We start from the raw sequence: 27,500 nt of genomic DNA on the forward strand, positions 1-27,500 counted from the left end.
TGTGTATTGTCTGTGTGTGTGTGTGTGTGTGTGTGTGTGTGTATTGTCTGTGTGTTGAGTGTTGTGTGTGTATTGTATGTGTGTTGTGTGTGTATTGTCTGTGTGTTGAGTGGTGTGTGTATTGTCTGTGTGTTGAGTGGTGTGTGTGTGTATTGTGTGTGTGTGTGTGTGTGTGTGTGTGTGTGTGTGTATTGTCTGTGTGTTGAGTGGTGTGTGTGTGTGTGTGTATTGTCTGTGTGTTGAGTGTTGTGTGTGTATTGTCTGTGTGTTGAGTGGTGTGTGTGTATTGTCTGTGTGTTGAGTGGTGTGTGTGTGTGTGTGTGTGTGTGTGTGTATTGTCTGTGTGTTGTCTGAGTGTTAAGTGTCTATTGTTCTGTTACATTTCAATTCATGTTGTGTGTGTGTTGTGTGTGTGTCAATGTGTGTATTGTCTGTGTGTGTGTATTGTGTGTGTGTGTGTGTATTGTCTGTGTGTGTGTGTGTGTATTGTCTGTGTGTTGAGTGGTGTGTGTGTTGTCTGTGTGTTGAGTGTTGTGTGTGTGTTGTCTGTGTGTTGTGAGTGTTGTGTGTGTGTATTGTCTGTGTGTTGTGTGTGTGTGTGTGTGTGTGTATTGTCTGTGTGTTGAGTGGTGTGTGTATTGTCTGTGTGTTGAGTGGTGTGTGTATTGTCTGTGTGTTGAGTGGTGTGTGTGTTAAGTGGTGTGTGTATTGTCTGTGTGTTGTGTGTGTGTGTGTGTGTATGTGTGTATTGTCTGTGTGTTGTGTGTGTGTGTGTTGTGTGTGTCTGTGTGTTGTGTGTGTGTGTGTGTTGTCTGTGTGTGTGTGTGTTGTCTGTGTGTTGAGTGGTGTGTGTGTTGTATGTGTGTTGAGTGGTGTGTGTGTTGTCTGTGTGTTGAGTGGTGTGTGTGTGTTGAGTGGTGTGTGTATTGTCTGTGTGTTGTCTGTGTGTGTGTGTGTTGTCTGTGTGTGTGTGTGTTGAGTGGTGTGTGTATTGTCTGTGTGTTGAGTGGTGTGAGTATTGTCTGTGTGTTGAGTGGTGTGTATTGTTTGTGTGTTGAGTGGTGTGTGTGTTGTCTGTGTGTGTGTGTGTGTGTGTATTGTCTGTGTGTGTGTGTGTGTGTGTGTGTGTGTGTATTGTCTGTGTGTGTGTGTGTGTATTGTCTGTGTGTGTTGTGTGTGTGTGTATTGTCTGTGTGTGTTGTGTGTGTGTGTATTGTCTGTGTGTGTTGTGTGTGTGTGTTGTGTCTGTGTGTGTTGTGTCTGTGTGTGTTGTGTCTGTGTGTGTTGTGTCTGTGTGTTGTGTCTGTGTGTGTTGTGTCTGTGTGTGTTGTGTGTGTGTGTTGTGTCTGTGTGTGTGTGTTGTGTGTGTGTGTGTTGTGTGTGTTGTCTGTGTGTGTGTGTTGTGTGGTGTGTGTGTGTATTGTCTGTGTGTGTGTGTATTGTCTGTGTGTGTGTGTGTGTGTGTGTATAGTCTGTGTGTGTGTGTGTGTATTGTCTGTGTGTGTGTATTGTCTGTGTGTGTGTGTGTGTGTGTGTATTGTCTGTGTGTGTTGTGTGTGTGTGTATTGTCTGTGTGTGTTGTGTGTGTGTGTATTGTCTGTGTGTGTTGTGTGTGTGTGTTGTGTCTGTGTGTGTTGTGTCTGTGTGTGTTGTGTCTGTGTGTTGTGTCTGTGTGTGTTGTGTCTGTGTGTGTTGTGTGTGTGTGTTGTGTCTGTGTGTGTGTGTTGTGTGTGTGTGTGTTGTGTGTGTTGTCTGTGTGTGTGTGTTGTGTGGTGTGTGTGTGTATTGTCTGTGTGTGTGTGTATTGTCTGTGTGTGTGTGTGTGTGTGTATAGTCTGTGTGTGTGTGTGTGTATTGTCTGTGTGTGTGTATTGTCTGTGTGTGTGTGTGTGTGTATTGTCTGTGTGTGTGTGTGTGTGTATTGTCTGTGTGTGTGTGTGTGTATTGTCTGTGTGTGTGTGTATTGTCTGTGTGTTGTGTGTGTGTGTGTGTATTGTCTGTGTGTTGTGTGTGTGTGTGTGTGTGTATTGTCTGTGTTGTGTGTGTGTGTGTGTTGTGTGTGTATTGTCTGTGTGTTGAGTGTTTTGTGTGTGTGTGTGTGTGTGTTGAGTGGTGTGTGTGTGTGTATTGTCTGTGTGTTGAGTGGTGTGTGTGTGTGTGTGTATTGTCTGTGTGTTGAGTGTTGTGTGTGTATTGTATGTGTGTTGTGTGTGTATTGTCTGTGTGTTGAGTGGTGTTTGTATTGTCTGTGTGTTGAGTGGTGTGTGTGTGTGTGTGTGTGTGTGTGTGTGTGTGTGTGTGTGTGTGTGTATTGTCTGTGTGTTGAGTGGTGTGTGTGTGTGTGTATTGTCTGTGTGTTGAGTGTTGTGTGTATTGTCTGTGTGTTGTGTGTGTGTGTGTGTGTATATGTGTATTGTCTGTGTGTTGTGTGTGTGTGTGTGTTGTGTGTGTCTGTGTGTTGTGTGTGTGTGTGTGTGTTGTCTGTGTGTGTGTGTGTGTTGTCTGTGTGTTGAGTGGTGTGTGTGTTGTCTGTGTGTTGAGTGGTGTGTGTGTTGTCTGTGTGTTGAGTGGTGTGTGTGTTGTCTGTGTGTTGAGTGGTGTGTGTGTGTTGTCTGTGTGTTGAGTGGTGTGTGTATTGTCTGTGTGTTGTCTGTGTGTGTGTGTTGTCTGTGTGTGTGTGTGTTGAGTGGTGTGTGTATTGTCTGTGTGTTGAGTGGTGTGTGTATTGTCTGTGTGTTGAGTGGTGTGTATTGTTTGTGTGTTGAGTGGTGTGTGTGTTGTCTGTGTGTGTGTGTGTGTGTGTGTGTGTATTGTCTGTGTGTGTGTGTGTATTGTGTGTGTGTGTATTGTCTGTGTGTGTGTGTGTGTGTGTATTGTCTGTGTGTGTGTGTATTGTCTGTGTGTGTTGTGTGTGTGTGTATTGTCTGTGTGTGTTGTGTCTGTGTGTGTTGTGTCTGTGTGTGTTGTGTGTGTGTGTGTTGTGTCTGTGTGTGTTGTGTGTGTGTGTTGTGTGTGTGTGTGTGTGTGTGTATTGTCTGTGTGTGTGTTGTTTGTGTTGTCTGTGTGTGTGTGTTGTGTGTGTGTGTGTGTGTGTGTGTGTGTGTGTGTGTGTGTGTGTGTGTGTGTGTGTGTATTGTCTGTGTGTGTGTGTGTATTGTCTGTGTGTGTGTGTGTGTGTATTGTCTGTGTGTGTGTATTGTCTGTGTGTGTGTGTGTATTGTCTGTGTGTGTGTGTGTGTATTGTCTGTCTGTGTGTGTGTGTGTGTATTGTCTGTGTGTGTGTGTATTGTCTGTGTGTGTGTGTGTATTGTCTGTGTGTTGTGTGTATTGTCTGTGTGTGTGTATTGTCTGTGTGTTGTGTGTGTGTGTGTGTGTGTATTGTCTGTGTGTTGTGTGTGTGTGTGTGTTGTGTGTGTATTGTCTGTGTGTTGAGTGTTGTGTGTGTGTGTGTGTTGAGTGGTGTGTGTGTGTGTATTGTCTGTGTGTTGAGTGGTGTGTGTGTGTGTGTGTATTGTCTGTGTGTTGAGTGTTGTGTGTGTATTGTATGTGTGTTGTGTGTGTATTGTCTGTGTGTTGAGTGGTGTGTGTATTGTCTGTGTGTTGAGTGGTGTGTGTGTGTGTGTGTGTATTGTGTGTGTGTGTGTGTATTGTCTGTGTGTTGAGTGGTGTGTGTGTGTGTATTGTCTGTGTGTTGAGTGTTGTGTGTGTATTGTATGTGTGTTGAGTGGTGTGTGTGTATTGTCTGTGTGTTGAGTGGTGTGTGTGTGTGTGTGTGTGTGTGTGTGTGTGTGTGTGTGTGTGTGTGTGTGTGTGTGTGTGTGTGTGTGTATTGTCTGTGTGTTTTCTGAGTGTTAAGTGTCTATTGTTCTGTTACATTTCAATTCATTTTACTGTGGAGTTTTTTTTAGAAGTAAAGACACAATCATTCCAAAACTCACTGCATTTTCAATCATGTTCCACATTTAAACACTCATAAAACAATTTTCTTAATAAGTTTGATCAATATTTCAAATAATTCTTATTAAGAGTGTCCTTGTCTATTAAAGTCTTAAATTTTAAGTCATTTTACTGTGGAGTTTTTGAGAAAAGTGAAGACACAATCATTTCATTATTTGCAGAAAATGTCACTATTAATGAAATATTAATGAATAAATGTAATAATTAACACAAGGGGAACATCAGAGTTGTTTGTGTGATATGGGATTGATAAATAATGAGGAATCACTTATTTATAAATAAAATGTGTAGAAATAAATCACAGCAACAGCTACACAATATCGACTCACTGCTTTTTTAAAACACAGACTTTAAATATGAATAAAAACCTCAATAATGAGGAAAACAGAGCCATTTCACTGACCGATTCCCAAAAATCTACTCTTTCAGTCTCAGTATTCGGAGCCGACAGTCAGATTTAAAACTACGCTTCAATATTGATTTATTTGGATTCCGTTATCAGATTTTTCCTCACAAACCAACACAAACTGTATTTTACTTCATTAAAATAAAATAAGGTAAACTAATTATAGAACAAAAAAACTTTTATAGTGAATAAAAAGAATCTCCTTGTACAGGTTCTGAGAGTTACCTCAGGTTTACCAGGTTTACCTCAGATTCACCTCAGATTCACCTCAGGTTAGCATGCGAGTCAGATGAACTAGCATTATCTTTTATTATAACTAATATTTTAGTTGTTTATGATAATCTTTCTTTCTTTCGGCTTCTCCCGTTAGGTGGCGCCACAGCGGATCCTCCGCACGTTTGATTTGGCACGTTTTACGCTGGATGCCCTTCCTAACGCAACCCTCCCCAATTTATCCGGGCTTGGGACCGGCACTGAGAGTGGCTGGGGATGGTTCCCTGACCGGTAGTTCTTTATGATAATTTACCTAAATACAGCTGAATAAATACATTATTCTGATTCACCTCAAATAACCATCTGAGAAACTCTGAGCTTCTCTCAGGTTATAAATCATGCTACTGCTAATTTGGGAAATGTTTTACCTCAGAAAAAAATTTTTATCTTCTCATTTGGATAAATCTTTCAGTAATATTAGAATTAACTATCTGTTATTTGATTGCTTGATGTTTTTCTTGAATTCTAAATGAATTTTGTAGAACACCGGATCTGACTGTAGCAGCTGGTGTATATTAACACACTGGTTCTATTACTGTGGGGTTTTTATAGCAATAGCTCAATAATCTCACTGAGAAATACATGAGTGAGTGTTATTACAGTGAAGTGAAATACAAGGACTTGTTTAATGCAGAACTGATGGTTTATGGAAGGAGTCTCCAGTGTCAGAACTTGTGTAACAGTCAGTGGTTTGTTTTGGAAATGACTGTACGCTTATTCTCAATCTGGCTTTAAATATAAAAGGTAAATAAAATAGACATGAACAGAATATTATTATTTGTAAAAATATTTTTAATTCTTCACCATCATAATGATATACAGTCAGACCATGACCACGACATTTTAGAGATACAACGGTCACCTTCGACAGAAAAAAAACATACAGAAAGACTTTAATTTACCTCAATCTTACAACTGAGCAGCTATGGGGTTAAGGGCCTTACTCAGGGGCCCAGGACTGGCAGCTTAGTGTGGCTGGAAACTCATTAAAACCATAACCACTAAGCGACCACCTTCCCATACATATGGAGACATAAACAGGCCTTATTAGGCTACACAAAAATATTAATAATTGCTCTTTAGCAGGAGGAAGCTATTGAAAGCTAATAAAAAGTGCATTTAAAAGGAAAATCAAAGAAACAAGTCACACCGATTAAAATAAATCAAATACACCTTAAATGAGGTTTTACTAAAAAATATGCAGCGATTCTTTAGTGATTCTTTTTCTGTAAAATTCTGTGAAAAGATCAGGGAGATCACACATTCTTCTTTCAATACAAGCAAAATTGCCCAAAGCTTAAATTAAACCTGCAAAAGCTGAAGTCTGAGGATGATGGACATGAATGCAGAGCTACTGTATCTGTACTCTGAATTTTTCGGTATGGTGCAATCAAGACATGGAATATCTTCAAAAGGAAAAAACAAACAAACTCACATGAAACTCCTTTAACCAACTACAGTGTTAAACATGACAAACTGCACAATGATATTTGCAGCCATGGCAGCTCTTTGGGATGAAGAGAGCGAGAGATTATTTAGAGGATGGAGTGTGGAACGGTTTGGTTTTGGTGCACAAGATCTGCTACACTGCATTTAAAAGGAAAATCAAAGAAACAAGTCACACCGATTAAAAGAAATCAAATACACCTTAAATCAGGTTTTACAAAAAAATATGCAGAGATTCTGTAGTGATTTTTTCCTGTAGATTTCTTTGAAAGATCAGTGAAATCACACATTCTTCTTTCAATAAAAGCAAAATTGCCCAAAGCAATTAAACCTGCAAAAGCTAAAGTCTGAGGATGATGGACATGAACGCAGAGCCCCTGTATCTGGGAAATTCAAAGAAGATTGGATTTTGTCAAATATACATAACAATGCATACTACTACTTCTTTCCTTATATCTGATCATAAAACTACAGAACTTGTGAAAAAGTGCTAGAAAAAATTATAATGCCAACATCATTAATATCAGAAGACACACAGTGGTGTATATGTTTCACAATGTTTATAAATCCACAGGACACACAGCATCTGAAAGAAATATATATATATATTCATCATTAACAGATACATGGAATTGAAGATAAACATAAAACACTAATTTAGGAAAAAACATGTACACATTGTTCATCTTTAGAGATTTATGTTATAATTCTGGTCTTAATTCAACCTAAATCTTACAGATAAACTTGGTTCTACAAGGATTTTACCTACAAGCCCACCAGCATTCAACATATTTATGTTTTAATTGCATTTTAAAGCTGCATGATGCAATAAAAATGATCAAAATATCATAAAATTGTAAAAATATTGTAAAATCTTGCAAGAAAAGATTATAATACTTTAAACATGTAGTCTAAGTTTTATTCATGGTGATCATCATGGTGATCTTCAGGTGAGGATTAAAAAGAGAAATGTATACAATAGGTGCGGATCAGATCTACTGTAAATGATATTATTATTATATGAATGATTTTATAATGATTTATTCTCCCTAATTTTCAAGTCTGTTTACTAATGAATAAATCTGTTCATTAATGACGATCAAAATTACCAGTTGTAGAGTGTGACATCATAGGACGTTTCTCCTCAATACTGCTCTGGCTGCCATCAGAAGAAACACCACTGCTGTTTCCTAAAAAGCACAAAGACCTGCTTCAGTAAAGGAGCACAGACGCATTTCCACTAATGCAAACATCACATACAATCATATTTTCAGTGGCTTCTTTTCAAGTTTCCAACAGAGTTTAAGCAACAGTTATTACTTGGTTTATTGGAAAGATTAAGCAGAATTTTGTCCTTTAATTAATTAAATCATTAATGTTTTTTTTTTTTTTTTTACCAGAGTCGGGGTCTTTTACATCAGGTTTTATACTCTGCTGCATGACTGGAAAATGGAGGAGAAAAAGTGCAGGTCAGTGTTTATTATTCATTCACACGTTCATTACATGTAAAGAAACCACTAGATTCAGACATCAGTGTTTCCTTTCCATTAAAGTCGACAGATTGAGCCGGAACCTGCTGAGATTAGCTGAACAAGAAGTTAAACAATATAACAATATAACTCTCGAAACTACTCTGGACCGGATTAGATCCATCATCAGTACAGAATCAACAACACAAGTACATTAACACTTTACTTTCTTTCGGCTTCTCCCGTTAGGGGGCGCCACAGCGGATCCTCCGCACGTTTGATTTGGCACATGTTTTACGCTGGATGCCCTTCCTAACGCAACCCTCCCCAATTTATCCGGGCTTGGGACCGGCACTAAGAGTGGCTGGGGATGGTTCCCTGACTGGGAATCGAACCCGGGTCGCAGCGGTGGGAGCGCTCCATCTTAACCACTAGACCACCAGGGGACCTAACAAGTACATTAACACTACTAGACATAAATCTTCTTTCAATTTAGTCATGAAGACCAAAGTCTTATATCACGTCTTATATTAATCTCCTAATCATCATTTATTCTGTATCAGTTTATCATTAACCTGAGGAGGGAAGAGTTTCACCTACCATCAGTCAGCTCACTGACAGTGCTGACTGTTAAGGATCTACTGGATCCCCACCCTAAACAGATTATAGAAATAAAACAGATTATAAAAACAGTTGTAACAGTGTAAACAGTGTAAACAGTTACCACATGTGCGCAGAAATTGTGCATCTAATACAGGTGAACTGTTTAAGCACCAGAGATACTAATCTGCACAACCTACAGAGCCGTACATGAAATTTTCGGATCCCACTTCATGTAGAGTTTGGAGTTTGAGAATAAACAACCTCTTCTTCACTATTCAAAAAATAACATTCACATCTGCTGTTTCTCCATCATGGAACATTTTAATGCTCTGGCATGGAGAAGCTGGTGTTGGATCTGTGATGATCTCAGATGTCGAGCTATTTTATGAGTTGCTCAGGACCTCCTGGTTCTAGAATCTCAAATGACTATAAAAGACTGTAGAAAGAACATCACTCATAATCTCACACTCCAGTGCTCATGTTAGTTCTCACTCTCCAGTGTTCTGTATTGAGGAAGAGCTTTTGTTCTGCTTTTGAGTCTGGTTCCTCTCAAGGTTTCTTCCTCATAACATCTAAGGGAGTTTTTCCTTCACCACAGTGAGCTCAGGTTTTGTTCATCAGGGATAAACACACATCATTTACTATATATTTACTTCTATTTACATTTGTTGGTATTATATAATTATAATTCTAGATGGCGTTAGATCAAGAGGGCAGAACCGTGGGCAATTGCTACTGGGACACAGGCTGGAGTCTGATCAACCTTGGCTGCGTCGCCTGGACGAGAGTGTCTAATGTTGAAAGACCCGAAACACCCAATGACCACAGGATTTATCACTGATGATGTGTCCCAGTGCATCTGCATGATGTATTTTGTATTACATTCTGTAAAGCTGATTTTTCTGTAAAGCTGCTAAAACTATTTTATTTATTTTTATATTACTTTACTCTTTATTACTTTTTTTTTATCTCATATTGTATTTCTTTCATGTTTACAGGTTGGACAGTTGTAAAAAGCATTTCACTTTGTCACTCTGTATAAATGTGTGAAATAAAATTTTAATTTGAAAAAATTTGTTGGGACAGTGTGCGTTGTGAAAAGCAAAATAGAAATAAACTGACACTTAAAACTAGTATAATTAAAAACGAACATCCAACTCATCTGCACACATGCTAGACATTTCTCACACTGTACTCAACATCTGTGATCATGTGGTTATACTCACTGATTATTCCCATCTTCGTAAGGACAAAGAGAACGCCTGCGACCAGAACCAGAACGGCCAAAGCTCCAAGCACTCCTCCGATGATGCCACTCTGAATTTTCGGTACGGTGCAATCAAGACATCGAATATCTTCAAAAGGAAAAAACAAACAACCTCACATGAAACTCCTTAAACCAACTACAGTGTTAAACATGACAAACTGCAGAATGATATCTTCAGCCATGGCAGATCTTTGGGATGAAGAGAGCGAGAGATTATTTAGAGGATAAAAGTGTGAAACGGTTTGGTTTTGGAGCACAAGATCTGCTACACTGCTGCTGTTCTGAAAGGTGCAGTAAGATGACTGACACCCAGTCAGATTTACTTATAGAATAAAGATAAAGATATATTTAGATATCAGTATCAGGGGAACCAATCAGTGAGCAGATAAAGTTTCATGGCTGAACTAAACAATTACTCTAATTAATTGATTTACCTTCACCATGGTCAATAATTATTGCTTCTTTTAGGGTGATGTGGTTCACATAACATTTGTAGGATGCTTTATCTTCTGGCGTGATCTCCACACTCTTCCTCAGCTGGTAGGTGCCATCACCATTGGGTCTGACTCCTGAAGAGGTTAACAGATGGTCAGGTAGTGTAGTTCTGTGCTTCCTGAAATTCATCTGAATGTCTTTAGGGTAGAATCCTGTGGCCATGCAGGTCAGGGTCAACTTCTCAGAGTCAGATACTGATTTCTTAGCAAACATCTGAACATCTGGTGGAGCTGAAAAGACAGAAATATTTATAAACACGTGAACAGTTAAGAGCCTAAGTGATTCCAGTTAAATCGTTTAGACACTCACAGTGTTTTTCCAACTCTTCTTGTCCATATTCCATGAACTTGCTGAGCCAGTCCACACATTCTTTCTCCAGGTAGCCCTTGGTGTACTGGTTGAGGATGGGAACTTCATCCCATTTCCTTTTGGTCGGTTCAGCAGCCTGGACTGGAGCGATCCATCTGGAGTTTGTCTCATCGAAGGAGAGGAACTCAGAACCATCGTAGCTGTACTCATCAATTCCGTTCAGAAATTCTAACTTTCCGTTTGCATTTTTATCAATCTCGCACCCATGTCTCCACTGCAGAACATGAAGATCTGAAATGGACACAGAGAAATGAGAACTGTCTTATAATAAACATTTAAAAACATGAAGGAAAAACCACTTCCTGTTACAAGATGATAGAATTTTACTAACCAGTCTTGTTGTGTCTCATGCGGTCCATTAGGATCTCCACATTGACCTTAAACCACTGCTCTTTGCTCTTACGGGACTGAGTTCCTTTTTCCCAGTAATCCTGTGGCATCTTCGCTTTCATCCAGTTCTGTTTAGGAACCTTAACCTGAGTCTCGCTGCTGTAGTAGTCGAGTTCTCGGTCATCCAGCATTCCCAGTGCGGTGAACTCATAGATTCCAGGAAGTTTGAGGGGCTGAGAAAGAGCCGTGTAGGTGTAAAACAGAGTGTGTTTACCTGTGTGGAGAAAAAAACAAAAGCGTGGGTGTTATGGTAAATTTGTTTCTGTCTGTCCACTAGAGGGCAGTATAGAACAACACAGAGTCATAAACTCAACTGCTGCCAAAAGTACAAAAACTTTACTCATCTAGAAGCTTCAACATACAGATCTGACCATGTTTCTGTCTAAAATAACCTAATTTAGGTTTTATTTGTACAGAAAATTTCTGAACATGCACTCAGACACGACAGGAGATTTTTCAGTAATTAAAAAAAAAACCCAAACACAAATCAAACAAATACAAACAAATAAACAAAATTCCCCTTAAATTGATCATTAAGGGGTTTCAATTCCAGGTTTTAGTCATTACAGAAAAATTTGAAAATGATCACGGGGTGTGGGGGAGGGGCTAATTACGCAAAAACAAAACGTTTACTTTCGATTTTAAAACTGAGGACCTTCTGGTGCTTATTTTCTTATTTCTTATTGGTCTATATAGCCCCCCCCCCCCCCCCCAACACACATACAAATTACACCTGACTTTAATCTAACCAATAATCATCATTTCAGTTTTAAAGCGATTTCAGAATAAAAATCAGGCAAACAGACTGAGAGAATACATTATTATTACAGGAAGGCTGTCAGGGTGGAGCTCCACCTTCATCTCCATCTTCATCACAGTAGCAACAACAACAAGAAGAACCACCAGAGCACTGAGGAGGTTTTCATCAAATTGCTGAACTCATTCGTTTATATATACATATCATGTTAAATAGTATTATTTTCTAATTTTACATTATTTAAAAAAAATAATTAAAAAAATGCCAGACCCTCTTAAATACTTACCAAAAATATATATAAAAGTATGTGTAATAATTATTTAATGATTGGAATAATTAATAATTCACTGAGAACTTGAGAAATCAGGAGCAGGAAGGAGTTTTAACGATGACGCCATTATGAACAAAAACATCCGCCATCTTAAGAGAGAAAAATCTCTCCGTTCTGCTAAAATAAAGATCAGCAGAACTTTACATTTTCACGGGATTTAATCATAAACACGACTGGAAATTAATTCATGCTCCAAAAACCTCAAAACAATGAACTACTGAACCCCCACCCAAAGCCGGAGTGCTGACGGAGAGACACCAGACCCTGAGAGCGGCGCGGTTTAGTTTCGATTTCGCCCCCGGGTCGGGGCTCAGCTGAGCCGCAGACACAGCGCGCACTTACCGCAGAACGCTGGAAGAACCACGCAGGACAACACGGAGACTGAGAGCATGAGAATAAACCACCCCATGTTTCTCAAATCATCCAGAACAAGTCCACACTTCTGTCCTGGTGTCTCCTGTAGAGATATTTTTCTTCTCCTGTTACTGTGTTCAGGTCTTCAGGAAGTCAGAATAATGAGTACAGAAAGTTCTATACACCAAACAAACACTTCCCTTCAGCCAATCAGAGGAGATCCTGCCCCTCTACATCAACCAATCAGCGTGCGAGTGTCAACAATCTCCATGTCGAGCGAAGTCTTGAAGGTTAAAACCTCCTTCTGAAAGTCTGGAGCAGGTTTCTCACACTCTAACATGTAGTGTGGTGTAGTGTTGTGTACTGTTGTGTACTGTTGTGATGGAGTAACAACCTGAAACTAAATTCACAATCTTATATAACATCAGTTTTCAGTTCAACTGAGTTGTTTGTTGTTGTTTTATATGTTATGTTTTGTATATTATTTGTGTGTGCACAACATACAGACCAATTAACAATACCCTTCAATAAAATATGCATTTCAAACAATTCTGAAGGAAAAAAAGAAAACAATTTTTAAACCTATTATGTAAAAAAATATAAATTTTAAGTTTTTCATTAAAGAAAAAAAGTTAAATATAGAAGTTATATATAGTAAATGTAGGTCAGTGCTTCTTTTTAGACCAGCAGAGAAGTTATGTATTTTACATAAAAAAGTAAATATATATATATATATATATATATATATATATATATATATATATATATATATATATATATATATATATATATATATATTATTCCCATCAGTTTATTCTCTTCATGTCGTAGTGTTTCTCTCGGCTGCACTGCTCCCAGTACGTGTATGTGCATGTTAGATTTTTTGTCCAATCAGATTTCAGCCTCTATGTGCTGCCATTTACATTTACATTTATATTTACAACATTTATCGGACGCCCTTATCCAGAGCGACGTACAAAAGTGTTTCATAAGTCTCATAATGAATAAATCTACACTGGTACACAAGATTACCAACTTAATATAAATGTAACTCTTGAATTCTACAAAGCAAACTTGGAAAGTGCTAATCTAAGTGTTTTAGGAAGATTAGATGTAAATTACAGCCGAGTTCGACTGGTAAAACACGTGTGTAGCTGCACACGTTAATAACTCACACGAGTTAGACCTATTTATAAACATCTTTTGTCAAAATATTGTTAATTGATTAACAAAATTGGTATGTGGACAGACCACACAAAAATATATTTTTTAGACCTTCATAATTATATTTATATTCTAATATAATTAGTATTAGAAACATTTAACATGAGTTTTGTGCTAATTTTAGCTAGATACATAAAAGCATATGGACACATTTATAAAACTTCATAGTTTTTGTTGCTGAAGTAGAAAATGAACAAAAAAATATTTGTTTTAAAAAATATATATTTTAATATTTATTTTTAAGGTAAAAATGAACATTTGTCAAAATCAAATCAAAATCAAGTTTTATTTATAGAGCGCCTTACAGCAAGCAAAAGGAGCACAAGGCACTTTCCAGTAAAAATAAAAATAACAAATAGAAAATAAAAATATAAGAAATATAAAAATATAAGAACACAATATAAATGTAAAATAGCAGTTGAATCAGGGCTACGTGTTAAAAGCTTGTATGAATAAATGAGTTTTTAACTGTGATTTAAAAACACTCAGCACAGTGATGGATCGTATGTGTGCTGGAAGTGCGTTCCACAGCTTTGGTCCCTGGACAGCAAATGACCGGCCTCCAAACTTTTTATATCTTTACTTAGGAGTGACCAGAGAGGTATGTCCAGAGGAGCGGAGAATTCTGGCTGGTTGGTAGACGGTTATTAATTCGGCGAGGTAGAATGGGGCCAGACCATTGATGGCCTTGAACACGAACAACAGGACCTTATACTCCACCCTATACCGCACCGGAAGCCAGTGAACCGGAAGCGGAGGACAGGGGTGATGTGTGAGCATTTGGAGGTGTTGGTGAGAAGACGTGCTGCGTTTTGTACCATTTGGAGCCGATTGAGAAGAGAATGATTAAGTCCAATGTAGAGAGCGTTGCAGTAGTCAATCCTCGAGCTGATAACTGCATGTATAGCTTTTTCAAGGTCAGCTTGGGACAAGAATGATTTGACCTTACTGAGTAGTCTTAGCTCGTAAAAGCTCGCCTTCACTACTGCACTGATCTGTTTATCGAAGTGCATACTTTGGTCAAAAATAACATCCAGGTTACGCACGGTAGGTGCAAACTGAGGAGTTAGAGGACCAAAACTCAGAGAACTGCTGGGTGAATCCGGGCTAAACAGGATGTACTCAGTCTTTTCTTTATTCAGATGAAGGAAGTTCTGGGAAAGCCACTGTTTAATATCCTGAAGGCAATTATGGAGAGGGTCCAATGCAGAACGATTATTCAGAATCACGGGAAGATAGATCTGGAAGTTGTCAGCATAGAAATGAAACTGAACGTCGTGATTTGAGATGAGTTTACCAAGTGGCAGCATATAGAGAGAAAACAGAATAGGACCAAGAATAGATCCCTTAGGCACACCAGATGACAGAGGAGCAACCGATGAAGAAGGATCAATAAGCACCACTGAAAAAGTTCTGTTAGTGAGGTATGATGAGAACCAATTAAGCACTGCACCCTGCAGACCAACAACATGTTGAAGACGAGAGATGAGGATGGCATGATCCACGGTGTCAAATGCAGCGGTCAGGTCCAGTAACACCAGAACCACAGAGCTTTTACCATCCAGGGCTCCAAGAATGTCATTGTGGACCCTCAATAACGCTGATTCAGGAAAAGCATCTAGAGGGCAGGTGGTGGGCTTCAACTCGTGGACAGCTTTTTTGAGGTCCACCAAAGTAACTGCATCAAAGTTCTCTAGCACACATTGTGCTGCATGAGTAGACATGGCAACAGCGGGGACTTGTGTAATGGTTTGCCTAACAGACAAAACCTTGTTGTTTGAAAGCATTGCATGTGTTTACAGAAATGTCATTCAAGGCGACAGACACCGGATTTATGACAGAATTGATAGTGCTGAATAAAATTCCAGGGCGGGGGCTATTGTTGTTGATGAGAGCAGAGAGGTACTGTCCTTTAGCTTCCTTCAGTGCACTCTGATAGGTGGCAAGACTATCCCTAAACATCTCGAGTGACACCTGCAGCCTATCCTTCTTCCATTTTCACTCAGCCTGTCTACACCGGCACCTGAGGGCTCGAGTTGTATCATTGAGCCAGGGGTACACAGGAACATTGGTCGACTTTACCTTGTAGGGCACAACAGAGTCTATAATCTTGGAGCAGATGGTATGGAAGGAGGCGAGGAAACGGTCAGGACAAAGAGGCGATGCAAATTCATCAGTAGAGGCGAGATCAGAAACAGAGAAGGCAGCAATAAAATCATCGAGTGTAGATGAGGTAATAATGCGACGGCGATGAGGGGCAGTTGACGTTGGTACAGGTGTAACAGCACAACTGTCAAATCGTATTAGAGAATGGTCAGAGATGGGAAAATCCATGACCTCGCAAGTTGACACAATCACCCCACGAGAGATAATAAGGTCAAGAGTGTGACCTAACCTATGGGTGGAACAGGAAACGGACTGAGCCAGATCTAATGAGTCTAAAAGTGCCTTAGAATCATTAGCAGTTTTATCAGAGGGGCACCCAGCCATTAGAGAGGCACAAGCCAGTGCACTCTTAGTGCCGGTCCCAAGCCCGGGTAAATGGGGAGGGTTGCGTTAGGAAGGGCATCCAGCGTAAAACATGTGCCAAATCAAATATGCGGATCACAAATGAGAATTTCATACCGGATTGGTCGAGGCCCGGGTTACCACCAACCGCCACAGGTATTGTTAGCCGACAGGGTACCGGTGGAAATTGGGCTACTGTTGGCCGAAGGAGGAGAAGGAGAGGAGGAAGCTGTCTAGAGAGAAGGCAGGAAAAGGAGCAGTGTAGGAGAGTGGAGGTTCAGGTTGATATTTTAAATGTTGGTACTATGACTGGTAAAGAGAGCGAGATAGTTGATATGATGGAGAGAAGAAAGGTAGATATGTTGTGTGTTCAGGAGACCAAGTGGAAAGGGAGTAAGGCTAGAAACATTGGAGGTGGGTTTAAACTGTTCTATCATGGTGTGGATGGAAAGAGAAATGGTGTAGGGGTGATTCTGAAGGAAGAGTACAGTAAGAGTGTAGTGGAGGTGAAGAGAGTTTCTGATAGGGTGATGATCGTGAAGGTGGAAGTTGAAGGGATGATGATAAATGTCATCAGTGTTTATGCTCCACAAGTTGGCTGTGAGATGGAGGAGAAGGAAAGATTCTGGAGTGAATTAGATGAAGTGGTAGATGGTGTACCTAGAAAAGAATGATTGGTGATTGGGGCAGACTTTAATGGGCATGTTGGTGAAGGAAACAGAGGTGATGAGGAGGTGATGGGTAGGTATGACCTTAAGGAAAGGAATGTGAAAGGGCAGATGGTGGTACATTTTGCTAAAAGGATGGAAATGGCAGTGGTGAACACTTATTTTAAGAAGAAGGAGGATCATGGGGACGTATAAGAGTGGAGGAAGGTGCACACAGGTGGACTATGTTCTGTGTAGGAGGTGCAACCTGAAGGAGATTGGAGACTGTAAGGTGTTGGCGGGGGACAGTGTAGCTAGACAGCATCGGATGGTGGTCTGTAGGATGGTTTTGAAGGCGAAGAAGAAGAGAAGGAGAGTGAGGACTGAAAGAAGAATAAGATGGTGGAAACTGAAGGAGGAAGAGTGTAGTGTGAGGTTCAGGGAAGAGGTCAGACAGGAGCTCGGTGGTGGTGAAGAGGTGTTGGGTGATTGGGGAACTACTGCAGGAGTGATGAGGGAGGCAGCTAGAAAAGTACTTGGTGTGACATCTGGAAATAGAAAGGAAGACAGGGAGACGTGGTGGTGGAATGAGGAAGTGCAGGAGAGCATAAGGAGAAAGAGGTTGGAGAAACAGAAGTGGGATAGACAGAGTGATGAGAAAAGTAGGCAGGAGTACAAGGAGATGTGGCAGCAGGTAAAGAGGGATGTGGCGAAAGCCAAGGAAAAGGCATATGAGGAGCTGTATGAGAGGTTGAACACTAAGGAAGGAGAAAAGGATTTATACCGATTGGCCAGGCAGAGGAACCGAGCTGGGAAGGATGTGCTGCAAGTTAGAGCAATAAAGGATGGAGAGGGAAATGTGTTGACTAGTGAGGAGAGTGTGTTAAGAAGGTGGAGGGAGTATTTTGAGCAGCTGATGAATGAGGAAAATCAGAGAGAGAGAAGGTTGGATGATGTGGAGTTGGTAAAGCAGGATGTAGATAGGATTAGTAATGAGGAAGTGAGAGCAGCAATTAAGAGGATGACATACCTGTGGAAGCATGGAGATGTTTAGGAGAGATGGCAGTGGAGTTTTTAACCAGATTGTTTAACAAGATTCTGGAAGGTGGGAGGATGCCTGAGGAATGGAGAAGGAGTGTGCTGGTACTGATCTTTAAGGATAAGGGAGATGTGCAGACCTGCAGTAACTCCAGGGGTATTAAGTTGATCAGTCACACCATGAAGTTATAGGAAAGAGTAGTGGAAGCCAGGCTGAGAGAAGAGGTGACCATCTGTGAGCAACAGTATGGTTTCATGCCGAGGAAGAGCACCACAGATGCCTTATTTGCTTTGAGGATGTTGATGGAGAAGTATAGAGAAGGACAGAAGGAATTGCATTGTGTATTTGTGGATTTAGAGAAAGCGTACGACAGGGTGCCGAGAGAGGAGCTGTGGTACTGTATGAGGAAGTCAGGTGTAACATGTATGAGGACAGTGTGAAAGCAGTGAAGTGTGCAGTAGGAACGACAGACTGGTTCAGGGTGAGGGTTGGACTACATCAAGGATCGGCCCTGAGCCCTTTCCTGTTTGCAGTGGTGATGGACAAGTTGACGGACGAGGTCAGACAGGAGTCTCCCTGGACTATGATGTTTGCGGATGATATTGTGATTTGTGGTGAGAGTATTGAGCAGGTTGAGAAGAGCCTGGAGAGGTGGAGATATGCGCTGGAGAGAAGAGGAATGAAAGTCAGTAGGAGTAAGACAGAGTACATGTGTGTGAATGAGAGGGAGGGCAGTGGAGTGGTGCGGTTGCAGGGGGAAGAGGTGGAGAAGGTGGAGGAGTTCAGGTACCTGGGGTCAACAGTGCAGAGTAATGGAGAGTGTGTTAGAGAAGTAAACAAAAGAGTGCAGGCAGGGTGGAGTGGGTGGAGAAGAGTGACAGGAGTGATTTGTAATAGTAGGGTATCTGCAAGAATGAAAGGGAAAGTTCATAGGACTGTGGTGAGACCTGCGATGTTGTATGGATTAGAGACAGTGGCATTGAGTAGAAGACAGGAGGTGGAGCTGGAGGTAGCAGAGCTGAAGATGTTAAGGTTTCCGTTGGGAGTGACGAGGATGGACAAGATTAGAAATGAGTTTATTAGAGGGACAGCGCATGTAGGATGTTTTAGTGACAAGGTGAGGGAGGTGAGATTGAGATGGTTTGGACATGTGCAGAGGAGGGACATGAATTATATTGGTAGAAGAATGCTGAGGATGGAGCCACCAGGTAGGAGGAAAAGAGGAAGGCCAAGTAGGAGGTTCATGGATGTGGTGAGGGAAGACATGCAGGTAGTTGGTGTGAAAGAGGCAGATGTAGAGGACAGGGTGGTATGGAGACGGAAGATCCGCTGTGGCGACCCCTAATGGGAGCAGCCGAAAGAAGAAGAAGAAGATCAGAGGGGCAGCAAACATGAATGTTAAAGTCACCACAGATTAGAACATTGTCAAACTTTGCTAGAAACTCTGACAGAAACTCTGAGAACTCAATTAAAAAATCCTTGTAATGCAAAGCTGGAATACCCTCTAGTGGACAGCTGGTGGCACTTCAGGGACTGCCTATGTATGGTGGCTATCCCCCCGCCCCTACCCGTTTGCCGTGTTTAGGTAAAGGTAACCAGAGGGGAGGATTTCCGAAAAGGCACTGACGTCACCTGGGGGAAGCCAGGTTTCGGTGAGGATAAACAGTTCCAGATTATGAGAGGAGATGACATCATTGAGGACAAATGTTTTGTTATGGAGTGATTTGGTGTTACAAAGTGCCATGCGAAATGTGGAAAAGTTGGCAGGCGATGATGTCACACGAGGAATTGGACGGAGGTTTCCTTGGACAAAACCCCAGGTGGATGTTTCAGCGCGGTGGGGACACGGAAATGGAACGCCAGTGTTGGAGCTAACCAGCCGAAGCCATCGGTAGCATTCCCGCGATCTTCTAGCATTGCCAAATCCTGGTTGATCTTTAGACCTTGGAGACAAAGAATCCAGGTGAGTCCTCAGCCTGGCATGTAACCCGCCTCTCCGACCGCGCCTTCTGCGGCGCTTCCTGCCTGGTAGCAGACAGACAGGGCGTCTCAGGAAAGGAGGAATTAATGTCAACAGTGGCGGTGGTGGTCCAAAGGAGTGGGTATTTAAGAGGCGATTGGTTGTAAAACGCAATTCCAGCAGCGTGTTGCGATCATACACAATAAATGACGAGACAGTAGAAAAAACAAACATGAAAAAACAGAGGATCAAGTGGCAGGCCAAACACAGCGGCGCCATCTTGGAATCCATCAATTTATATAAATGAACCCAATTTATAGAAACATAAAATAAATACATAATCTTAGTTAGATTTCTTTTTACATGTTCATAATTATGTTTTAACATAATATTTATTGTTAAAATTTGTATATAGCTTTTGTTTGCTAATATTTGAAATGCTACCAGGAGTCACATTCAGACAAACAGCATTAGATCAGTATTGTGTTGTTGTGATAGTGGAATGTTATTATATGTTATTATAAGCTCCACGATTATCTTTGGTGTGGCCGTTGCACTGAATTATATTCAGGCTACAAAAGCATTAGTGAGGTCAGGCTTAGAGGCCTGGGGGGCCGTCGGCCGAAAATCAAGGAATGGTATCCGAGAACAAGTAGAACCTTTGACACTTTGGTTTTTAAAGGCACTCGGGTGTAGTTCTACATCATTCAAAGAAGAAAGAACATCAGAGAAGCAACTGTTTCTGATGATACATCTGTGAAGGGTTATAAAGCCATTTTCAAACTATTAAAATGTATCATTTACATTCATGCCTTTAGCAGACACCTTTATCCAGAGCACCTTACACCTTCTTGACTTGACTGAGCAGTTAAGGGCCTTGCTCAAGGGCCCAGCAGAGGCAGCTTGGGGATGCTGGATTTGAACTCATGACCTTCACCACCTGCTTTCATTATCAGCAAGAAGAATCTTCCCAGCTGTGGGTCTTCCAGCAAATTCAGTTTGAGGTCAGACAAGTTCAGGACTTTAAATGTTAAAAGTAAAAGACAGAACAATGTATGGATTTCATAAAATGATGGTTTTCCAAATAGGAGAAATTTGGGTTTCACAAAATGTTTTTTTTTGTACATTTTCATGACACATTTCATCAGATTCTGGTGAAAAACACGACATATGACACGACATAACACCTCATGCAGTACCAACTTTGAATCATGGTGGAGAAGCAGTGATCTGGTGTTTGCTTTGGATCTAAAGGACCTGAGAAATTTGCACCTATTAAGATAGCAACAGATAATTTTTTATATCCAAAGACTTTTACTATTCTGCTGTAGAAAATAGTGTAAAGAAAACTTTTAGTTCTACAGTAAACACAGCCATTCTATACAATTATCAGCATGAGGTTCAGATCTCCACAAACATTGGCCCAGATGTTTACAAGTAAATGACCAGCCAACATCTGGAGAGCTTCCACTGCGGTTAGTCTTTGATTCAGCATTGATGTTCACCAGGAAAAGAGAAATGTGTTCAGATCAGTTACAGAGGATTTTTATTATTGATTATTCAGAGGTTTGAGTCAAATATTATTACTTGACTTGAGCAGAACTTTGGAAAGAGGAATTATTGATATAAAACTAAGACATACTTTGACTATTTAACATATACAATTTGGACAAAAGTTTGTGGACACCTGACCATAAGATTGGTAAATGAATAATTTTGAACTTCCCATTCCACATCGATTCCCTGTTTGCTGTTATAATGAGCTCCATTTATCTGGGAAAATGTTCTAGATTTTGTTGAGATTCATTTAGTTACAAGTGTTAGTAAAGTCAGGTACTGATGTAGGTAAGAAGGTCAGGAGGTTCCTGTGGTGCAGTCAGTGTTCACATTCATCCCAAAGGTGTTCAATAGGGCTGGAGCTCTAAGCAGGGGATCTTCCACCCTATGCAAAGCAGATCTTCATGAAGCTGGCTTTGTGCAGTTTGTGTAATGCTGAAGCAGGTTTGGGTCTCCTAGTTCAAGTGAAGGGAAAATGTCATGCTCCTGCATCTGAAGGCGTTTGATACTATTGCGTGTCTCCAACTTTGTGTAGTTTGGGGAGGAACCTCATTTGACTGGAACAGTCAGAAGTCTGAATACTTTTGAAGTAATGGTTGAATTTCTGGAGCTAGTCTAAGGGATCGTGTGCCAGAACCATACTGTTCAGGTTGAAGAATGTTAAAGTTTGTTTAAGTCTGTGGAAATGCGCTGTGGACTTCTGCAGAAACATCGTTCTAATCCTGTGTTCTGTGTTTGTATCAGAGATCACTGTACCTGCTGCCAGATCTGGTGAATTAAGCATGAATGTATGCCAGGCTGAAGATATTTTATCTCATGCCTGGAGGTTATTTTGGGATGGTATGTGCTAACTGATACACAGGGGCGCAATTAACAGTTTTAAGGGGGGTATGCAAGACAGAAGTTTAGGCCCCCATATATATATATGTGTATGTTATATTATTAATAAAGTTAATATAGTTTAATTTTATTTACAGGGAATAAATTTTATTTCACCAGTGTTATTATTTAAAATGTGTGCATGTACGATAAAAAAATTTTTAATTGATGATTGTGGGGCCCCCTAGCGTTCTCTTGGGCCCATATGCTTGGCATACTCTGCACCCCCCCTAACGGCGCCCCTGCTGATACACAGGGGGAGAGTGTGAGAATCGGGAGAGATACAGTGGGGCAAATAAGAATTTTCCAAGTTCTCCTACTTACATTGTACAGTGTGTGCAAACCTGGTCAACAACTACAGAAAACGTCTGACCTCTGTAATCGTAAAAAAAAGTTTTCTGCACCAAATATTAAGTTCTATTTTTCTATTGTATCTAATACTTATTTCATGCAATAAAATGGAAATAAATTATTTCAAAATCATGCAATGTTATTTTCTGGATTTTCTTTAAAGTGTACCTACGGAGAAAATGACAGATTTCTCCGTTCTTGTGTGGGAAAACTTGAAAAATTGGCAGTGTATCAAATACTTCTTTGCCCCACTGTATAGTTCAGATAAACCTGCTGTAACATGAAGCTGTGCTGCATGTTGCAACACACCCACACACATACACACTGGTAGTCTACCAATTACCTCGTTCCCTCCAGACAGGTTTGTGATCCAGAGATAATGAGACCAAATCAAAAGCTTGTTGCCAAGTTTTTACACCTGGTATTTTACACACAGGGAATCTAGTTTTGGAGGTGAAGCTCCCAATGTAACCGGTGGCTCGCGACACCAGTTATAAAATCACTTTTCTGCGTTGTGTAGTGTAGTGGAGACAGACACGAGACAACAGGCGGCGGTTTCACTGGCTTTTATCTGATGTAAAAGAAATAAAAGCAGCCTCTGAGTACAATCACCCTTATTTTGCTCTATAAAACAAATGTGATGTAGATTTAATTACCATGTGCTTTTCATCTCCACATATAGCCAAAGACACAAATATAACCTAAATTGGGCAAAATGACAGAAATAACCACACAGGTAAGTAAAATAACATAATACACATAATTTGCAATAAAGATATAGACATAAAAGCAACAATTAAAATAAAGATTAATGAGGATTAGCAGGAGCCAAAAATAACCCACCTCTTCTATGCATTAACAATGCCAAGAGGAAGAGGAGGAGACAAAACAGGAAATTATGTAGGCTCATGATGACATCACAGCAATTAAAGGGGAAAGGTGCTCATTCAGGCAGGTACACCAGATATATGAAAAACCATTTTGTGAGAATTATAACAATCAATACACATGTTTTAACAGAACACTTTCTGTACTTGTTACACCAATACACAAAACATGTCAGCAAGATGCATAAAATTTAGAAAACACAACAAATCTCACGACTAAATATAGACAGGATACAGCTGCCTTGTACAGGACTGAATTTACACCTGCACGTGATGTTATACCCACTGTGGATTAAGCTGCTTTAAGAAGGTCCCTGGCTGCTACTGATCAGGAAGCTCCTGAGTTACGATGGAGATGTTCTGATGACTCCACGAGTCTTAAAGGATGGGGTCGTGTGCAGTGATTTCTTCATCATTTAACACATTACAGTACAATACCCCATGCTTATCACCATTCTTTATGACTCCTGGGTGGGGTGGGCTAGGCCACATCTCTCTTTTCAGCAATATTTTCGGGTTACGATGTGGTCATCTCAGAACGTAAATCAGTCGCTACCTGTACATTTTTCTGACATGAACACATTGTCCTTGGATAGGGAGATATAAGGTGTGGATTTGTGATTATGTGGTAATACTCACTGTTTCTTCTCATTTTACAAAAAACAGCACTGCCTCCAACCACAGTGAGACACAGTGAGACTGAATACAGCTCTCACCCCAATCACACCACTCTGCACCTGCACTTAAATAAATTTGGATTTTTTTAAATGGATTTTTTTAAATTTAAAAACAATTTAGCCAAACAAACAGGTTCTGTAAATGTGTAAACTGGGCACCCAGTTGCACCTACAATAACTAGAAACCTTTACTGTAATACATATCAAGTACATTACAATATTTATCTTCTACAGGTTGAGTAAAATCTGGTTCTTGTAAAATCTTGTAAAAATTCATCTGGATGCCTTAATGGTAGAATCCTGAGGCCAGGCAGCTTAGGGTCAACTTGCTGTGGTCAGTCACTGATTTCTTTGTAAACACATGAACATCTGGAGGAGCTGAAAAGACAGAATATGAATGAACATGAATATGAGTGAACATTAATTAGGAACTGAGGAGATTCCAGTTAAATCGTTTAGACACACACAATGTTTTTTCAACTTTTCTTTCCCATAATCCATGAACTTGCTGAGCGATCCATCTGGAGTTTTCCGTATCAAAGGAGAGGAACTCAGTACCATCGTAGGCATACTCACTGATTCCTTTCTCAAATGTAGTATTCCCATCTGCACCTTCATCGACCACACAGCCATGTCTCCACTGAAGAACATGAAGGATTGAAATGGACAGAGTGAAGTGAAAACAACAAATTTGTTTAACCAACTGAGCAAATTTATGAAGCCGTAGACTTATTCACTAACCAGTCTTATTGTGTCTCATGCACGCCATCAGGATCTCCAGGTTCACCTTAAACCACTGCTCTTTGCTCTTGAGTTCCTTTTTCCCAGTAATCCTGTGGTATCTTCTCTTTCATCCAGTCCTCTTTAGGAACCTTAAACTGAGTCTTGCTGTCATAGTAGTCGATCACTCGATCATCGAGCATTCCCAAAGCAATGAACTTAGATTCTGGGCAGATTGAGAGGTTGTGAGAGACATGTGTAGGTGTAAAACAGAGAGTGTTCACCTGTGAAAATAAAAACAACACAAACTCGCCATAAAACCTACCGACTTATTATTGAATACAACAGGTTGTCATTAATTATAAGATTTGTGCATTAATAAATGTAGAATGTAGCTAAACTATTAAACTATTAGCTGTAGCTACAGTAAATGTACCTAATAAACAATGCCATTTGCTTAAGTTCTTGCTCTCCAAGCTCACTGATCTTGACCAAAGGCCTACTCAACTATTACCGATCTTTTCTGAGTAAAGGAAGGGCAGATCCTATGACCAGCTCCAGGTTGAGGTCAACAGGATGGCCTCTGCTGTTGATTTTAATGCTGTGACTAACAATGAAGGCTCCAACAGGGAACCCCCCATCATCAATCTGTTGATCTTGACTGCTGAGCTGCGTTTGTGTGGTGTAGCTCTATGTTGTTTTATTGTTTTGTTTTCTCATTTGCATCAGCTTTATATGGTTTAAATTACAATAAAAGCTTCTTGACTGATTAATGCAGCTGACATGGCAGTCACCAATGACAAGCTCTGCCCTGTAATCAGCCTGGTGATCTGGTAAACTCACTTATGTAGCAATAAGTCACAACAAGCTCTACCGTGAGGTCAATCTGGCCACCTCACCTGCCAAACCCATGGATGTGTCTGACTTAGTAGCCACCCACCAACAGTTCTGCCAAGAGGTCAACCTGGTAATCTCTGCTATCAAGCTCACTGCTGCCGCTAAAGTAGGAGACACCCATTAAATGCCCTAATGAGAGGAATGGTCATTGGAGTAACCTCTTCAGTCATGTTCCACTCACAAGCCCATGAGCGAGCCCTCAATCCAAGTCTATGCCAGAGACCTCACAAGTTGCTGATGGCTCCTTCTTGACATTTGGAAGACCTTCATGGTCTGAATCACTGAGGAGAGGCTCCTGGAGTAGTGCCAGAAAAAAACAGTGTTCCTGTTCCTTTCTTTTTCTAAACATAACAGCAACATCGTATTGATGAGGTTCCATTTTGAGTCTGGTTCCTCTCAAGGTTTCTTCCTTATGAAGTCTCAGGGAGTTTTTCCTTCACCACTGACTCACTCATTAGGGAGAAACTTATAGGGTCATATTTATAATCTATGTATTTCTATGAAACTATTTTAGAACAATGTTTATTGTTAAGTTGCTGTACATAAAACACTGAATTTAATTGAATATCCTTTAGTTTACATCGGGTGAACTGTCATGAAGCCCAGAATGTCTCATATCTCTACAAAACTTCTGCTTCCGCAAAAAGTATCTATTATGTATTCCAAGTGTTTTTTTTTTTTGTTTTTTTTGCTTTGTTTCATTTCCATTTTAAAGTCTTGTTTTGGTTCCTTTTTCTTATCTTTCACATGGTCTAGTGATTTACTAATCAACAAATTAATTCATTTTTATGACCTTTAATTACATTTTAGATTTTGGAATATTATATTAATAAACTGCTCCTTTATAAGCATTCGATTTCTCTTGGCCTCACCGTATTCTGACAAACTCAGCTGTTAGCTTTAATCAAGATACTAACAATACAAATATATAATAACTATAACAAATATATATATATAGTGTCAGAGAGTCAGGACATGATGCAAGGTCAGATTATTCTGCAGTAATGCAGGTGTGGGACTGGAGGGAAGGACCCAAATGCAGGATGTGACAGGGTAAAGGAGAAAACAGGCTTTAATAAAGACACACTGAGCGATGTGGTCCAGGCGAAAACACAGTCCAAAAGACAGTCGAGGGTCTGAAACACAGGGTGATACAGAGAAGACAAAAACAAAAACAAAAACACTCCAAAAAATCAAAAGCTGGCAAACGGAACAATATAGACAGGACAAAAACAAAAACGCAAAACCAAAGCCAAACCGGGTACTAGGGAGGCAGAGCAGAGCAGGGGTCAGGAACAGGAACTAGATCCAGAGCAGGCAGGGTGGCAAGAATAATCTCAGAGGCTAGAGAGCCAGTAAGATCATCTGGCCCTGAGCTAAGGTCTAGAAGTCCTTATATACCGGGTGGCGCGGCAAGATGGCCGCCGACCCGGAAGTGCCCGCCATGTACCCGGATGTTGACAAAAATTTTATAGGAAATTTAGATCAGTTCCTACTCTGCTTAGAAGGTACAGGTTCACCTCCAGGAACCTGAAGAGGGCGTTTAGGATTGTTTTTGACCTTCTCACCCTGGACTTTATGTTTTACATTAACACAATCACTAAGGACCACAATACTGCGGCCCTGAACCTCGGACTTCTTCATTACTGATCTCATTCTGACTCAGAAAAACTTCTGCTTTTAAGACTAAAGGAACACAAATGCAGGGGTTCTGGTGAAAGCAGAGACTCACCGCTGAAAGCTGGAGCCACAGATGAGAACATCACAGATGCTGAGAGAAATCCACTCCATCTTCACACAATCACACACCTTCACGGTCCAACTGAGTTTTCTGAGCTTTCTGGTTACTTTCTGACCACCAGAATCAGATCCTCAGACCAGACAGTCACCAAACAGCCTCTGTGTGTGTGTGTGTGTGTGTGTGTGTGTGTGTGTTTGAGTGTGTCGGTAATCTTCAGGCAGATGTGTCTTTTAATGAGAAGATTAGTATAAAATACAGAATGAATAAAATACAATATAATAAATAGAATTTTCTGT

General features: G+C 40.4%; 1 protein-coding gene and 1 pseudogene across 3 annotated transcripts; both read right to left on the reverse strand.

The window, feature by feature from the left end:
- Window positions 1-5,407: 5,407 nt before the first annotated feature.
- Window positions 5,408-12,414, reverse strand: LOC310728929 (class I histocompatibility antigen, F10 alpha chain-like). Of its 2 annotated transcripts, XM_083546806.1 has the most exons (9): window positions 12,106-12,414; window positions 10,617-10,889; window positions 10,226-10,516; window positions 9,856-10,146; window positions 9,381-9,509; window positions 8,152-8,205; window positions 7,480-7,524; window positions 7,192-7,272; window positions 6,529-6,668 (listed from the first exon to the last, which is right to left on the reverse strand). In XM_083546806.1, exons 1-9 carry the CDS (start codon window positions 12,170-12,172, stop codon window positions 6,643-6,645), a joined length of 1,257 nt encoding a protein of 418 aa, XP_083402932.1. In that variant the 5' UTR covers window positions 12,173-12,414; the 3' UTR covers window positions 6,529-6,642. The 2 variants fall into 2 exon arrangements, with proteins under 2 accessions (XP_083402933.1, XP_083402932.1); XM_083546807.1 differs by lacking the exons at window positions 6,529-6,668; window positions 7,192-7,272; window positions 7,480-7,524; window positions 8,152-8,205; window positions 9,381-9,509 and adding an exon at window positions 5,408-6,042 and having other exon boundaries at window positions 12,106-12,288.
- An 11,718-nt stretch (window positions 12,415-24,132) lies between these two features.
- On the reverse strand, window positions 24,133-26,909 carry LOC310729354 (major histocompatibility complex class I-related gene protein-like; annotated as a pseudogene). Its single transcript has 3 exons — window positions 26,865-26,909; window positions 24,588-24,850; window positions 24,133-24,224 (listed from the first exon to the last, which is right to left on the reverse strand). The product of its transcript is annotated as a major histocompatibility complex class I-related gene protein-like (transcript).
- Between the last annotated feature and the right edge of the window lie 591 nt (window positions 26,910-27,500).

This window comes from Silurus aristotelis, assembly GCF_946808225.1.
Source record: "Silurus aristotelis genome assembly, chromosome: 7".
Classification (NCBI taxonomy): Eukaryota; Metazoa; Chordata; class Actinopteri; order Siluriformes; family Siluridae; genus Silurus; species Silurus aristotelis.

Bases quoted from the DNA above. Each gene is read 5' to 3' on its own strand.
- LOC310728929 (XM_083546806.1), bottom strand. From the start codon at position 12,172: ATGGGGTGGTTTATTCTCATGCTCTCAGTCTCCGTGTTGTCCTGCGTG. The intron at 10,147-10,225 runs GTGAGTGTCTAA...CTGTCTTTTCAG, and splicing joins AGAAGAGTTGGAAAAACACT to CTCCACCAGATGTTCAGATG. The intron at 8,206-9,380 runs GTGAGTATAACC...TAATCTGTTTAG, and splicing joins TACGAAGATGGGAATAATCA to GGTGGGGATCCAGTAGATCC.